Genomic DNA, 14,817 nt, shown 5'->3' with positions numbered 1-14,817 from the left:
GTGGGAAACCTGTTCTGCTCTTTGAAGAATCAGAACAAAAATCAAAAGTCAGGCTTGAGGCCAGGTGTAGTGGCTCATACCTGTAATCCCAACACTTTGGGAGGCCAAGGCAGGAGGATTGCCTGAAGCCAGGAGTTTGAGACCAGCCTGGTGGCACAGCAAGACCTCTTTTAGTGAAAACAAAAACAAAAACCACAAAGTTATGCTCGATATCATTTTGCCATTTCAAAACAAAATTTGAAATTTTATACCTGGTTAACTATAGACTCACCTATCCTGTTCCATTTTGAGATAGAGTCAGGTGAATCAAATTGTTTCATTAGAGTAATATTTTAAAAAAAAGAAAACAGTGATTCCTGAAGCCTTTTACTTGTAAGGAACAAAAGAATATTAACAGCTTTAACTCCATCATTTTTGGATATGATAGATTAGGCAAGAAATAACTTTTGTTTATCTTTACAAGAAAGGATTGTTCTTTGGTTGTCACATGTGCCAATTTATCAGGATTTCTCTAGGCAAGTGCAAATAATGACAGAGAAGGAAACCTATGGTGAGGGGATGAGATGCATTGATCTGTTGCCTGTGAAGTTTCAAAACTGTCAGTCTTCTACCTGTCTTCCTGGCCAGCTTAATGAAATGGAGACAGAACTGATCAATCTCAATTGAATCAGTAATTTCTTTTTCTTTGTGAATTTCATTTTACGGAAACAAAGCCTGACTCTGTATTGTCTTCATCTTAGCTCACATACTCCCTCTGCTGAGGGTGGCAGTCACTGCCAGGGTTCCTAGCCAGAGCTGCAGTAATTTTCAAAAAAATGGTGAATAGGAATATAAAATAAGGCCAAGCCCCTCTGTGAATTCCATTTCTGTTCATGCCCCCACGTATTGTGATGACTACACCCTGGTAAAAGCTTCTCCTATGGCACACTCATTCTGATGCAGTCTATTATGAGAAGTTAACACCTCCACATCCTATTGTCAGAGAAAGCTCTGTGATACATCATCTGGCTGTGATTTGCTACCTTTCATGAGTAGTACAGACAGGACTTGGAATCAGATGCCCAGTTGCTCTTCAAACACTGAGCCCATGATATCAACAGCTCAAGACAATTAGCAGGGACTGCGGTAGACCACTAATTTTCTACTCTCATCCATTTACCAATTTAATATTACAAAACAGTCATCAGTAAATGGTTACAGGAAAGGCTTCTGATAGAAACTAAGAGAACTCTATTTCCATTATTTATTTGCTGAAATTTAGAAATGCATTTCCTCAAGGCTGGGCACAGTGGGCTCACACCCATAATCCCAGCACTTTGGGTGGCCAAGGTGGGAGGACTGCTTGAAGCCAGGACTTCGAGAAATGCATTTCCCGCACAGTTAGAAACAAAATTAGAGACTGATCACTGGTTCTGCTTTGGAGTAGATGAATTTAGCCTACCTGTCAGCTTTGTCCTTGCATGTCCAGCAGTGTGCTTTTATCTAGGAAATATGTTTCAAAAACTACACAAAGCATAAAAATATAGAACCAACAGTTTATTTTCTAAATGTTTGAATATGCCATAAGCAAATCATGCTAAAGAAAAATGTGTTTAAATACTCTATCATTTAGTAATCTTATCCTCTTTTTCCTAAGCCTGAAATATATGCATTATTCCCTATTTTACCGGTGAGGAAACTGAGGTTCAGAGTTTTGAATAACTTATCCATTAGCACACAACTAGTTGTGAGCAGGAAGTAGAATTAGGCTTACCTAGTGCAAACAAAAAGCTTTTTAAAATCATATTGTGGGGTATCATAATTGAAGTTATAAGCCATTGTGAAGACATGGAGCCTTAACATATGCTTCTACTCTATGTGCTTGCTGCTGCACCATTATATTCCATTATACGCAAAGTTGCTGATGGCAAAAATTGGAAAGATTTGAGTTGCTTGTAACAGTCAACCCAAATTACAATGACTTAAAATGAGAGATTTTATTTTTCTGTTACATAAAACAAGTCTGAAGGACATTCAGGGCCAGCATGGTGGCTGCATGGTCATCAGTGACCCAAGCTATTTCTGTCTTTCTGTTTTACTATCCTATTGCAAGACTTCTGTCTTCAAAGTTACCTTTTGGTCCAGGAGGAATTCCAGCGGTTTCAGATAGTGAGAAGGCCAAAGGGATGCACCTTACAACTGAGTCAGCCCTGTCTAAGCAGAGTCTCACACAGTCATTCATTTCATCTTAGCCAGAACTTCCATGGCCACACCATGCAGGCGTGTGAAGCTGGGAAATACAGTCATAAAGAGTGTCACATTGCGCCCTCCCAAAAAATTGAGGTTCAGGTACTGAGAAATATGGAGAATGCATATTGAATGGCAAGTCACTGTCTCTGCCATAGCTAGAAAAAACTCCTCACAACCTATGTCTTATACCTTCCCAAACCACATAGGCAAACGACGAAAATCCAATCCCAAACCCCTTGTTCTGAGTGAAGCTAGAAAGCAGTTAATGATCTACAGACTACCTCAGGTTCTCCGGCTGCACCTTAAAAGATTCAGGTGAGCTTGCTGTGGGAGTCCCAGCTGGGTGAGAGCTGTGGGAATAGCTGCTCCAAAGGCTTTGGTGAGGGCAAATGTCTTCCATGGTGTTGGGAGGGGAAGCCTTTTCACTTGAGACCTCGTGTTTTCCATGGAGATTAAACCGTTCACATCCACTAAGGCAAATTGATGTGGGAGCCCAGCAGGACTGGGCTTTTGCTCTTATGCTCCTGTGTTAATTAATTATCCAGCCTGCACTGGGTGTCTGTGCTTAAAGATTTTCTAGCCTGGCTTGGACTTATGTAGATTCATCTTCAGGATGAAGTATAAAATAATCTGGAAAAGAAGCACAGGCAGGAAACTACAAAAAGACTGTTGCTTTAATTGCTTGTTTAGGGATCTCTAGGTTTAGAGTACTTCATGGAACATTAACAGCAAATAAATGGGCCAGGCGCAGTGGCTCATGACTGTAACCCTAGAACTTTTTTGGGAGGCCAAGGTAGGCAGATTGCTTGAGCTCAGGAGTTTGAGACCAGCCTGGGCAACATGGTTAAAACCCTGTCTCTACAAAAAATGCAAAAATTAGCCAGGCGTGTTGGTGTGCACCTATAGTCCTACCTACTCGGGAGGCTGAGGTGGGAGGATCACCTGAGCTCGAGAAGGTTGAAGCTGCAGTGAGCCTTTATCGATCACACCACTGCACTGCAGCCTGGGCAACAGAGTGAGACCCTGTCTGAAAATAAATAAATAAATAAATAAATAAATAAGTGTGAACATTGATTACCACCATTTTATTGATGGGAAAACCAAAACCAGAAGGTTAAATTTTCTCAGTTCCCTGTTATATTAATACCTACCTCTACCTACGATTATATATGCCAGTTTTTACTAGTAACAAGCTTATATCCATGTTCTAGGTGGTCTGGCCGTAATCATCGAGAGAAGATTGGGGTCCATGTCGTCTTTGACCAGGTATTAACCATGGAACCTTACTGCTGCAGGGACATGCTCTCCTCTCTTGACAAAGAGACCTTTGCCTATGATCTCTCCGCAGTGGTCATGCATCACGGGAAAGGGTTTGGCTCAGGACACTACACAGCCTATTGCTACAACACAGAGGGAGGTGCGTGCGCTTTACTCTGTGGGGTGGGGGACACGGAAAGGGGTTGATTTGTCCACATTTTATTGTTTTCCTTTTATTTCCATCCCATGGATTACCTAGAGGGAAATTACATACATCAAAGTCCAGTGGAAAGAATTGTGAAAATTGGGTTGGGCGCCGTGGCTTACACCTGTAATCCCAGCACTTTGGGAGGCCGAGGTGGGTGGATCACCTGAGGTCAGGAGTTTGAGACCAGCCTGGCCAACATGGTTAAACCCCGTCTCTACTAAAATAGTACAAAAATTAGCCAGGTGTGGTGGCGGGCACTGGTAATCCCAGGTACTCAGGAGGCTGAGGCAGGAGAATCGCTTGAACCTGGGAGGCAGAGGTTGCAGTGAGCCAAGATTATGCCACTGCACTTCAGCGTGGGTGACAGAGCAAGACTCTTATCTCAAAAAAAATAAAAAGAATTATGAAAGTTGGATTCAAATTTTGGGTATATCACTAAGTAACAACGTATGGTTGTTCTAAGAATTAAAAGGAACTGACGTGTAAAAGTGCTTAGAACAGGACCTAGGCCCTGTGCAATGGCTCACGCCTGTAATTCCAACACTTTGGGAGGCAGAGGCGGGAGGATTGCTTGAGGCCGAGGGTTCAAGACTAGCCTGGGCAACATAGCGAGACTCCATCTCTACAAAAAATTTAAAAATTACCCAGGCGTAATGGTGTGCACCTGTGGTCCTAGCTACTTGGGAGGCTGAGGTGGGAGAATTGCTCGAGCCCAGGAGTTTGAAGTTGCAATGAGCTATGATTTCACCACTGCATTCTAGCCTGGGCAACAGAGTGAGATCCTGACTCAAATAAATAAATAAAAAGAGCAGTTGCCTAGCACATAGTGCTTATTCAGTCAGTGTTGGAAGATATTGTAGTATCAAAAGTATTGGTTATTGATAATATTACTGTTTTGTGGTAATGCTACTTCTGCACACCCCAGTTTCCTTCTTGGTTATGCAGAAACAGTAGAACCTGTGTAACCTCAAGGAGATATTGTATGAATCTCACTAGCCGCAGCTTATAATAAAGCCGAGAACATTTACTGAGTACTTACTATGTTCTTACTACTTCCCCTGCCATGGAAGTGTGGGGATGCAAGGGCCCCTCCAAAGGAGCTTTAGGTCCTCATCCTCCAGAGTGGAGTCTTCCAGCTACTGCACTGACTGATGGGCTGCAGATGTGTTTTCAGCTGTTCACTCTTCTTGAACTGCACAGCCCTTGGGGCAGCCAGAGCCTGTGAACAAATACTTTTTTGTTCCTTCTAAATTTTCCTTCATCACTCCCCTCTATTTCCATTTCTCCTCTCCTCCTCCTCTTCCTCCTCATCTCCCCATTGCTTAGCCTGCAGTATCGCAGCTATCTTTCTAGAAGGCCCTAGTGGACAATGAAAAAGCCTGAAGAAAACAAAGATAAAAATTGCAGTCAGTCGACCGGGTGCGGTGGCTCACGCCTGTAATCCCAGCACTTTGGGAGGCCGAGGCAGGTGGATCACGAGGTCAGGAGATCGAGACCATCCTGGCTAACATGGTGAAACCCTGTCTCTACTAAAAATACAAAAAATTAGCCGGGCGTGGTGGTGGGCACCTGTAGTCCCAGCTACTCGGGAGGCTGAGGCAGGAGAATGGCAGGAGAATGGCGTGAACCCGGGAGGTGGAGCTTGCAGTGAGCCGAGAACCCGCCACTGTACTCCAGCCTGGGTGACAGAGCAAGACTCTGTCTCAAAAAAAAAAAAAAAAAAAAAAAAAAAAAAAAAAATTGCAGTCAGTCTATAAGCAGTACTGTGGGGCTTGGTGGGGTTAAAGCCAGTGGATACACAAAAGTCTGTCAGTTTCATTTACCTGTCCGTTCCCCCACCAATAATTGAGGGTTGGCTCTATTCAGAACTTCTCTGTCCCTTTCTTCATCTCCTGATTTTGCCTGCTGACTAGAAATATGAATTGGGTAGTCATTTTCTCTCTTTTTCTCCTTTGGTTTCCTAGGTTTTTGGGTCCACTGCAATGACTCAAAGCTGAATGTATGCAGTGTCGAGGAAGTGTGCAAAACCCAGGCCTACATCCTTTTTTACACTCAAAGAACAGTGCAGGGCAATGCAAGAATCTCAGAAACCCATCTCCAAGCTCAGGTGCAGTCCAGCAACAATGATGAAGGCAGACCACAGACATTTTCCTGAATGGGAGGCGTGTATCAAAGACTGGCTTTTGTGTATTGGTGTCCATACATCTTTCCTCTTATAGGAAATAAGGCTACTGCAGGAACAGATTACTAGGTTTGCCTCGCTGGGTCTAGAGTAGAAGGTGCCAGGTGATTCGTGTCCTGTCATAAATTTTGTAGTCTCTTTCTTTTGAATGAGTTTGGGAGTTCCCTCCTTTCCTAAAAACAAAAGAAGTAACTTCAATGAAGATCCTTTCATCAGTTGCTTCTGAATATAGAGGGATCTGGGTGGAGGAAAGGGGGGGGGTAAATCAATCATATCCACACAGGAGAGCAGCCATGTTTTCTCTCCATGATGTGATTCCCCTGCTAATCAGGACCTCCTTGCAGCACCAGAAGAACCCTCCGGATGTGAGCAGCCCTGGACAGAGCACATGAGGAGGGGCCCTGGGCTAGCAGTTGTGCTGGATGGGATTGGCTCCAAGATGGGAGATGAAGTCTAAAGGGTTTATTCCCACAAAGGAAGTAACCTTCAAGGGTTTAAAACAAACTTCCTTTTTTGGGGATAGCAGCTGAAGAGTGGAGTGAGATGCATGGAACAAATTTCCCCATGCAAAGTGGGATGGTTTTCATATGTCATACCCTCCCTACCTGCTGCTATCATTTAATCATTCCATACTTCTGAGACTGGCATGAATACCCCTTCATTCTAAAGAAGGGGCAGATCATATAAAGAAGCAATAGACTAGCACATGTTCCATGCTGAGCCAAAGGACACTCCTGGCTATCCCAGTTCTGTAGCAGATCCCTGGTTCAGGTCTAGGGCAAGCACATGGTTTGGTTTAAATTGATTCTTAGGTTTTCTCAGAATTCAGTTGAGGGTGGGCAGAGATAGCTGATGCTCCAGGGCTTATTGAATGCCTGTCACCCGTTCTCGCTTCAGTGCAGCATGCAGCTTCTTAGCCTGCAGCTTCTTTCTTGCTCCTGGAGAGCTAGAACATTCATGTTCACAGGGTTTGGGAGCTTTTGGTTCTCTAGGGTATGTTAACTGCTTAGGAGTCCACCTCGTACATATCTGAAGAGTTGATTGACCTGTTTCCTCCCAAATCTGATAATCCCCACTGTTGCTTTACCCCCCATACTCAGTCCATCAGAGAAAAAAACAAGAATGCCCCGTCCTTTCCCCCAGTGCTAGTAAAATACATCTTCCTTTTTAAATTGGGTCAGTTTCTAAACAGAATGAAATTGCCCAGATAAAAACCCTCATCCCCATCAGGCACCACTTCATTCTTAGTTCTTCACTTAGATTTGCTGGTGAAAGTGAATACAAACCCTAACTTTTGTTGCTGTGGTCACTGCAGTGAGCCTCACTCAACCTGTCATTATGAATGCTCATCTTTTGACTGAGTATATCATATTAATGTTTGAATTCAGGTAGAAGTACAGTTGTCACTTGAAGGGAGTAGATGTGGAAGGGCATTCGGGGAGGGGTGGGAAGTGGGGAAAGCGAGGCTAAAGAATGAGGGTTATAGCTTTAGCAATGTTGATGAGCCACATTTCCCACACAGATCTGTAGCATTTGCTGTTGACCTCTTTTGAGATGAACTCTCCCATAGGCCCTGCCAGGCAGCACTGAGACATGGAGGAAATTCAGACAAAAAATGGCTCACCCTGATAGGGAAGGAGTGACTATATTTTAAATTAAACTTGCTTTTTCCAACACTGTGAGGTTTCTGTAATATTTAGCTTTTATTTGGAAGCGATAGCGTATGGCATTTTTAATGCTGTTTGGTTTATATTGTCTACTGCAGGCTTCTTTGTATAGCTTTGCCTGGGCTCACCCTCTCCTGGACACTGTTTTAAAGTGTCACCGCTGTCCATGCTGCCAGAGGCTCTGATGTGAAGCTGTACTCTCAAGATCCACGTTTTTAAGTCGGCATGATTAGTAATGACTTTTTGTGGCAATAGAAAAGCCCATTAACTCAAAAAAATCAAGGAGAGTAAAAAGGAAAGGAAACTATGAATCGTGCCTCATCTTTCATTGAATCCTATATTTATTATTCTAGAAAAAGAGAACTTACAAGATAGAGAAGAACTAACAGAGCATCTACTTTACCCCCTCAGGCTGTCCAGTGGGGATAATTATTAATAAACATTTAATGGAAAATTCAAAGATCTTCCCATTTAATTTTTAAAAATAGTTTTATACCAAATATTATAAGGATTTATTAAGCAGATAAAGGACTTTGTGAAATAAGTGCTTAACTTAGCTGAGCATGCATATATCAAAGTAATAAAAGAAACTAACATCAGAGTCTCCACTGAGCTACACATTTGTGAAAGGTGCCCACTGCAGTTACAGACACCTCAGGTACCCAGAGGCGGCAGCACTAGACACTTAGGAAGTTAGTATTTAAGGAGATTTTTATTAAAGAAGAGTTCCCTGCTGCATAAGCCAATGGCTATTGTGAGGGAAATGTCCCTTTGCCTTTAATTTATTTACATATTGGGTATAGATGAATGTCTCAGTTGCATCTGAAATTGAATCATTCTAAAGAGAAGAAAATAACCAGGTAAAAGCTGATTAGATGCTGCCAAATCAAACCCAAGGTCTCCTAACCGAACCTTAATGGGCCTGCTTCTCTCCCAGGGCAAGTAGTTAAGAGTCTCATTCCAGGAACCCTTTGTAGTTAAGTTGGCTGGCATGTTTACTTGCTGCTGTAGCCAGCCAAGATGAGTGCACCTAGGCCCTCAAAAAGGATTTTTTTTTTACCTCAATCTAGCCTGACCCTCTGTGGTTGCCTCTGAGACGAACATCCATGCTAGTATAAAAATAGTTAGGAATGGCCTTGGCAGCCAGGAACTGAAGCTCTTATTAAATGGTGGACAGAGCTCTTGCCAGCTTTGATCCAGCCCCTCAGTCTTGGAGTTATGGGGCAGGGTTGGAGGGCAGTGCTACACTGTAAAGAATTTCCAGGCTGGGCGCGGTGGCTCATGCCTGTAATCCCAGCACTTTGGGAGGTCGAGGAGGGCGGATCACAAGGTCAAGAGATTGAGATCATCCTGGCCAACATGGTGAAACTCCGTCTCTACTAAAAATACAAAAATTAGCTGGGCATGGTGGCGCGTGCCTGTCGTCCCAGCTACTTGGGAGGCTGAGGCAGGAGAATCGCTTGAACCCGGGAGGCAGAAGGGGCAGTGAGCCGAGATCGTGCCACTGCACTCCATCCAGCCTGGCGACAGAGCGAGACTCCGTCTCAAAAAAAAAAAAAAACCAAAAAAAAAAAAAACAAAACAAGAATTTCCAGATGTCTCTTAAAATGTCATGAATAAAATTGGAAACTGTAGAAGTGTTAATGTGTCCTATGGACTCAAGAGCAGAGTTTATTTTTGTTTTTAATGGCAAGGCTTCTAGAGTCAATGATTGTATGAGTTTGCTACTCTGGCTGTGCTTACAGCTCCATCCAAGTACAAGGGAAGAACCAATGAGGTGGATTGGCTGACAGTGGGGCATGCCCCAGCATAAGCCCTAGAGAGGTCGACAGTAGTGCAGAATGAAAACTTGGTTGGGGATGGTGGGTGGGGGGTGGGAGGAGGGTGGGCAGGCTGGGAGGGAGAAATGGAGTTTGTTCTACTTACTGATAAAGCTTTGTGAACTAATTTTATACAATTCATAAAATTTGGTGCCTTGTACTCAATTATGGTTTGCATGGAATTGAAAAGATTTAAGGGAAGGGAATTCTTCTTGTCATTTCAAGTGGCAAATGGGTCTGTGTAGTGTTTAAAGGACATCTGGTATCACAGACTTTTAAAAAGCATTTCATGTCTCTTGTGTGTGAATGCAAATTATTCTTACCAGCAAGTTCTGAAATTATGTTACAGTGTCCAAATTCTTTGTATTTGTGACTGTTCATCAAATGGCTGCTTTTCAAGGCAGACTATGTATTCCATTGTTTTTCACTTCCCTTGTCATGTTCCATACATTAACTTGGGCCTTTTAAAATTAGGCTGGGGGGCTACCCCTTCTTAAATGTATACTGTATCCCTATTTGAGGTTACCTCTTCTGAGTGGAAGGGTTGCTTTCCCAGATGGTTGGGAGAGCACAAATGTTCAAAAAAGGCCTTTTAGTCTTTATCAAAACAATGACTAATGCTGGGCAACATACAGCAGAAGTCAAACAAAAATGATTCCTCTTGAAGTGGTACCTTCATTGGTTCTGATGTTCTTTTGCAAAAAATGTCCAGAAGCAGTATAGAAAACCCCCTGTATGTGAACTTTAGATTGTAAGGCAAGCCAGTGCACTGTGTAATATGCAAAGAGAGTGGTGCAAAAGAGAAGGCACCCGTCCCAGCTCTCCATGCCCTTTCCCTGGCAAGCGCTGACTGAGATGGCGCTGAGTGAATGTGGAAGGTGCTAAGACCCATTCTCTTCACTGTAGGGCTGTTTACAGCCAGTTTCTTTTACTCTGACCTTAAGGTTTCCACTGAGCTCATGAAACTTCAACATACGGTGTTTAAAAGTTTCCCACTCAAATGCACACTTGAAAATTGGGTCCCTCAGCCTCATTACTGAACTAAATAAGTGAAGAGGTTGTATCTTTGGGGTAAAACTTTCCAGGGCCACTTAATTTTTTAACCAGTTAAGTACGCATCTTCCTGGTGGTTCAGACTTCCTGGTGGTTTAGTCAGCACTAAAGCTGAAAAGCGCCTTCTAAATAAGACTGTGAGTTTAGTTTGTATCTTATGTTTCGTAACTGTTCTCTTGGGCCAGGACTATGGCTTTAATTACTATGTACTTACTCATCCCACACTCTGCACTAAATACACCATAGCTACTATAGCATTGTGGCAGGCACTCATTTTTGTGGACTCATTACATACTTCTGCTGGCATATTTCGTTTAAAATCTAGCTAAAGATTTTCATAGTACTGTGTTAACTAGCCAGGGCTGAAAAGTGTGACAGGATATCAAATTGACTTTCCTTGGGGAAAATGTTGCTTTGGCAATAGTGAAGTCCAACTCCTTCATTTACAGAATTAATGATTACTCATCAGTTTTTGAAAGTTGTAGATTAAGTAGTTTTATTTACTACATTCTCAACCACTTTGAAGATTTAAGCCAGTTTAAATGAAACATTGGCTGGACGCAGTGGCTAGCACCTGTAATCCCAACATTTTGGGAGGCCAAGGTGGGAGGATTACTTGAGGCCAGGAGCTCAAGACCAGCCTGGGAAACATAGATTTGAAATCTTTTCAAAAATGTATAAAAATTTAAAAATAAATAAATAAATGAATCCTTACTCAACCATCATTATGGCTTTAAAACCCAACCAACAGTAAACACTTACTTGAAGCCAAAACAGTAAATTTTGAATGAAATTTGAATTATGCTTTTGGAAGCTGCTGTGTCTTAATTCTTGCTGGATTTTGATTTTCAATTTTGGAAGTTTTTATCAAATAAAACTGTTCAGTCATGAGTATATCAGGTAGCAGCCTTTAAGGATCTAAGTTTCATTCCTATAAAGAACAGGAGGTGCTGGTATTTCTTGTCTTAGCAAGTGGTCTGATGCAGGTCTAAATGGGGGTTAGCATCTATACTATGGCTTAAAAGTTTCCTCCTTGGTCACCATTTGGGAGGTGATGGCTTCAAAGCTAAGCTTTACTCTCATGTGACCCTTCTTTATCTTAATACCCAGTAAGATATAAACCTCTCAGAGTCTACCCAGTGTAGACTCAAAGGGTCTTAGCTTCATCTATCAGATAAGATCTATCTGATTCATACAAAGAATGGTGCTGTTTTTATATACATACTTAAAAAATCTAATTCTCAAACAATTTTCTTAATATTTACACCAGCAAGGTCAGAAAGACTATTTTGTCCTGTTTATCTTTAGTAGTGAACAAACTGCTAGAGACATCTGTCATTCTTAACAGGCCACTGTGGTCCATATATACTGACCCTCCTTTCCAATTAACGTCCTTTAATCCCATACTAGTTCCATAAGAGACTTGGCACATAAAAGCAGTATTTTTTTTAATGCCTAGTAAACTGACCAGAAACAAATACCGCCATGGTGGACCTGTTTCTATCTACCTTTCTATGGCTCTACAAGTCTGTACATGCCAGTTCCATACACACTCCATTTCCAAAGAGCCCCCAAACCCTGGACAGTAAGTAGCACTACCATGAATTTTAGGGTCACAAAACATTTCCTTCTGAAGGAAGCAGCTTCCTCAGCAGTGTCACTTTAGTGACCACTGCCCAGGCTTACTTCACTTTGCCTCCCCCTACACATCACCGCCCTCTTTCTGCCACCAAACTCACTATTCCAGCAACAATGCCTCCCTGGTGCCTGGAAAACCATCTGGTGCACTAAAATGCTATGCAACACCAAATGGCTTCTTCCTGTAATATTGCTCAACAATGTAAATTCTTCAAGAATAAACTTCATGCTATGTTAACATCAATGTATGGTTACAACTTCCTTTTTTTTTTCCCCCTTTTAAAATGAAGCAAACCACTTCCATTAAAATCCATGTTTGGGGCTTGTTTTTGTCTCTCAAGTGTGAAATATAAATCATGTTTTTATGATTTTTGTAAATCTTTTTACACCTTTTTGTAAGCAAAATTTCTTATTAAAAGAATAAAATGACTGCCTTTGTGTGAGGTATTTATTTCAAATGTTTGTTAAAACAGCACTGTTATTTCTCAGGACAAGAGCAAAGATCACCCCCTGCAGAAGCTTGGGAACTATGTACAGAACTTTACAGAATAGAGGCAATACTTCAGCTTAAGCCTGTCTGCTGACCAGAGAATGGAATTCTGCGTGGACTCAAGGAACAAAAGGAAACTAGGCAGGGAAAGGGAAGAAAAGTGCCCATCTGAATCAAACTTCAGCTGCCATCAGGGCACATCTTGTGGTGGTCACAGATTGTAGGCTGTTTTTTGGAAGATTCGGGTTCAGCACAGGATTCCATTTGTCTGCAATCAGATGATAAGACCACAGGTGGCATTAGAACTGTAAAAGTATGGGAGGGAAACTGGTAAGATACTTAAATCCCTTGCAACATCTGAAAACACGTTTAACTAGGAATAGTTAAGGGTTTTACATCACATTCTTTTGTACATTTTATGAATAGTTGACAGAAAACTGCTTCACCCAGTCTCTAGGTCTCCTAAGACACGCAGGGGTGTGGTTCAGTGCTTACCTACTTGGCTACACCCCTGGCTGAGGTGCCATGAGGTCAATGTCACTCAAGTTCCTGGCCAGCCAAACTCCCGCAGCAAAGAGTCCCAAATTTAGTATCAAGTTCCTGGAAAAACAATGTGTTTTATTAACCCTGTGGTCACTGAGTCAGTTGTACAGTTAATGAAATGTACTGGGGGGAAAGGCTTCCATCACCACCACCTTCCCGAGGCGTTGATACGTAGTTGTGACATGGCAGGTTGCTCAAGACCCACGTGGGAATTTGGAGTTCATTTTTGTGCCTAATAAATGTAAGGTCAGGCTGGGCGCTGTGGTTCACGCCTGTAATCCCAGCACTTTGGGAGGCCAAGGCAGGCGGATCACGAGGTCAGGAGCTCGAGGCCAGCCTGGCCAACATGGTGAAACCCCGTCTCTACTAAAAATACAAAAGTTAGCTGGGCGTGGTGGTGCGCGCCTGTAATCCCAGCTACTGGGGAGGCTGAGGCAGGAAAATCGCTTGAACCCGGGAGGGGGAAGCTGCAGTGAGCTGAGGTCCGCCACTACACTCCAGCCTGGGCGACAGAGCGAGACTGTCTCAAAAATAAATAAATGTGGCCGGGCGCGGTGGCTCATGCCTGTAATCCCAGCACTTTGCGAGGCCGAGGCGGGTGGATCAAGAAGTCAGGAGTTTGAGACTAGCCTGCCCAAGATGGTGAAACGCCGTCTCTACTAAAAATACAAAAATTAGCTGGGCGTGGTGGCGCGCGCTTGTAATCCCAGCTACTGGGGAGGCTGAGGCAGGAGAATCGCTTGAACCCGGGAGGCAGAAGGGGCAGTGAGCCGAGATCGCGCCTCTGCACTCCAGCCTGGCGACAGAGTGAGACTCCGTCTCAAAAAAAAAAAGAGGCCGGGCGCGGTGGCTCACGCCTGTAATCCCAGCACTTTGGCAGGCCGAGGCGGGCGGATCACGAGGTCAGGAGATCGAGACCATCCTGGCTAACATGGTGAAACCCCGTCTCTACTAAAAATACAAAAATTTAGCCGGGCGTGGTGGCGGTCGCCTGTAGTCCCAGCTACTCGGGAGGCTGAGGCAGGAGAATGGTGTGAACTCGGGAGGCGGAGCTTGCAGTGAGCCGAGATCGCGCCACTGCACTCCAGCTTGGGCAACACAGTGAGACTCCGTCTCAAAAAAAAAAAAGAAAAAAGAAATGTAAGATCAAACGCAAAGCCCAGCTAAAGCACTAGTCCAGGGCCAAAAAAGCCTGTTTACATGCTAGCACTTCTTCCCTTGATCAGGGTGACATTACAGATACAGCCACATGACAAAAAGATCGCTTTTGCCACACGGGAACTCTTTCTGGTCAAGGACCTCAGTGAGGCACAGCCAGAGCTACGAAGACGCCACAATGCTGGCAATGTTAAAAAACAAAAACAAAAAACCCTGAGGCGCCAGCCTCGCGAGAAAGGGGAAATACGGACGTAAGGGCCTGAAAACGACCAAGTTCCTCGGGCTCGGTTACCTCCGGAAGTCATTCCTATCAGTGGCAAAGCGGTAGACGCCCCGAAGCCAATCTCCCACGTTGTCCGGTATTTCTGGAGTTTCATTAGCCGAACCAGCAGCGCTCACCGGGACCCCACTGGAAGCCATAGTGGAAAGAAGCTTCGCATGGGCCTCGGTGGAGGAACCGTATCGGCGTCGCCGGTGAATGACGCACCTCCGGTCTGGCACTTCCGGCTGCTACCGGCCCGCAGGGGGGCGCTGTTCGCTTAGTCCGACATCCGGAAGCGGGACGGCCCCCT

At 43.7% G+C, this 14,817-nt stretch overlaps 2 protein-coding genes and 1 long non-coding RNA gene across 23 annotated transcripts in view; 1 reads left to right on the top strand and 2 right to left on the bottom strand.

The window, feature by feature from the left end:
• Nucleotides 1–12,706, top strand: part of USP49 (ubiquitin specific peptidase 49) — a 118,382-nt gene extending 105,676 nt beyond the window's left edge. For 8 of the 20 annotated variants that reach the window (XM_063666967.1, XM_063666968.1, XM_054493333.2 and 5 more), the window contains 3 exons: nt 2,436–2,544; nt 3,441–3,646; nt 5,659–9,397. In XM_063666967.1, coding sequence (XP_063523037.1) covers nt 2,436–2,544; nt 3,441–3,646; nt 5,659–5,849 — 506 coding nt within the window. In that variant the 3' untranslated portion in view covers nt 5,850–9,397. Of the gene's footprint in view, nt 1–2,435; nt 2,545–3,440; nt 3,647–5,658 lie in introns of all 20 variants that reach the window. The other 12 variants (XM_063666973.1, XM_063666972.1, XM_063666971.1 and 9 more) reach the window with 3 other exon arrangements.
• On the bottom strand, nt 698–5,425 carry LOC129039521 (uncharacterized). The gene is made up of 2 exons (XR_008503333.2): nt 4,734–5,425; nt 698–2,859 (listed from the first exon to the last, which is right to left on the bottom strand). It is a non-coding gene; the product is annotated as an uncharacterized LOC129039521 (long non-coding RNA).
• TOMM6 (translocase of outer mitochondrial membrane 6) lies at nt 12,485–14,681 on the bottom strand. 2 transcript variants are annotated; one of them, XM_054493363.1, is made up of 3 exons: nt 14,538–14,681; nt 13,040–13,144; nt 12,485–12,849 (listed from the first exon to the last, which is right to left on the bottom strand). In XM_054493363.1, exons 1-2 carry the CDS (start codon nt 14,663–14,665, stop codon nt 13,048–13,050), a joined length of 225 nt encoding a protein of 74 aa, XP_054349338.1. In that variant the 5' UTR covers nt 14,666–14,681; the 3' UTR covers nt 12,485–12,849; nt 13,040–13,047. The 2 variants fall into 2 exon arrangements, with proteins under 2 accessions (XP_054349338.1, XP_054349337.1); XM_054493362.1 differs by having other exon boundaries at nt 12,485–12,812.
• Between the last annotated feature and the right edge of the window lie 136 nt (nt 14,682–14,817).

The sequence above is a fragment of the Pongo pygmaeus genome, chromosome 5, assembly GCF_028885625.2.
Source record: "Pongo pygmaeus isolate AG05252 chromosome 5, NHGRI_mPonPyg2-v2.0_pri, whole genome shotgun sequence".
Lineage (NCBI taxonomy): Eukaryota > Metazoa > Chordata > Mammalia > Primates > Hominidae > Pongo > Pongo pygmaeus.
The sequence above is the reverse complement of the archived record's forward strand: the minus strand, read 5'-3'. Positions and strand labels throughout refer to the sequence as shown.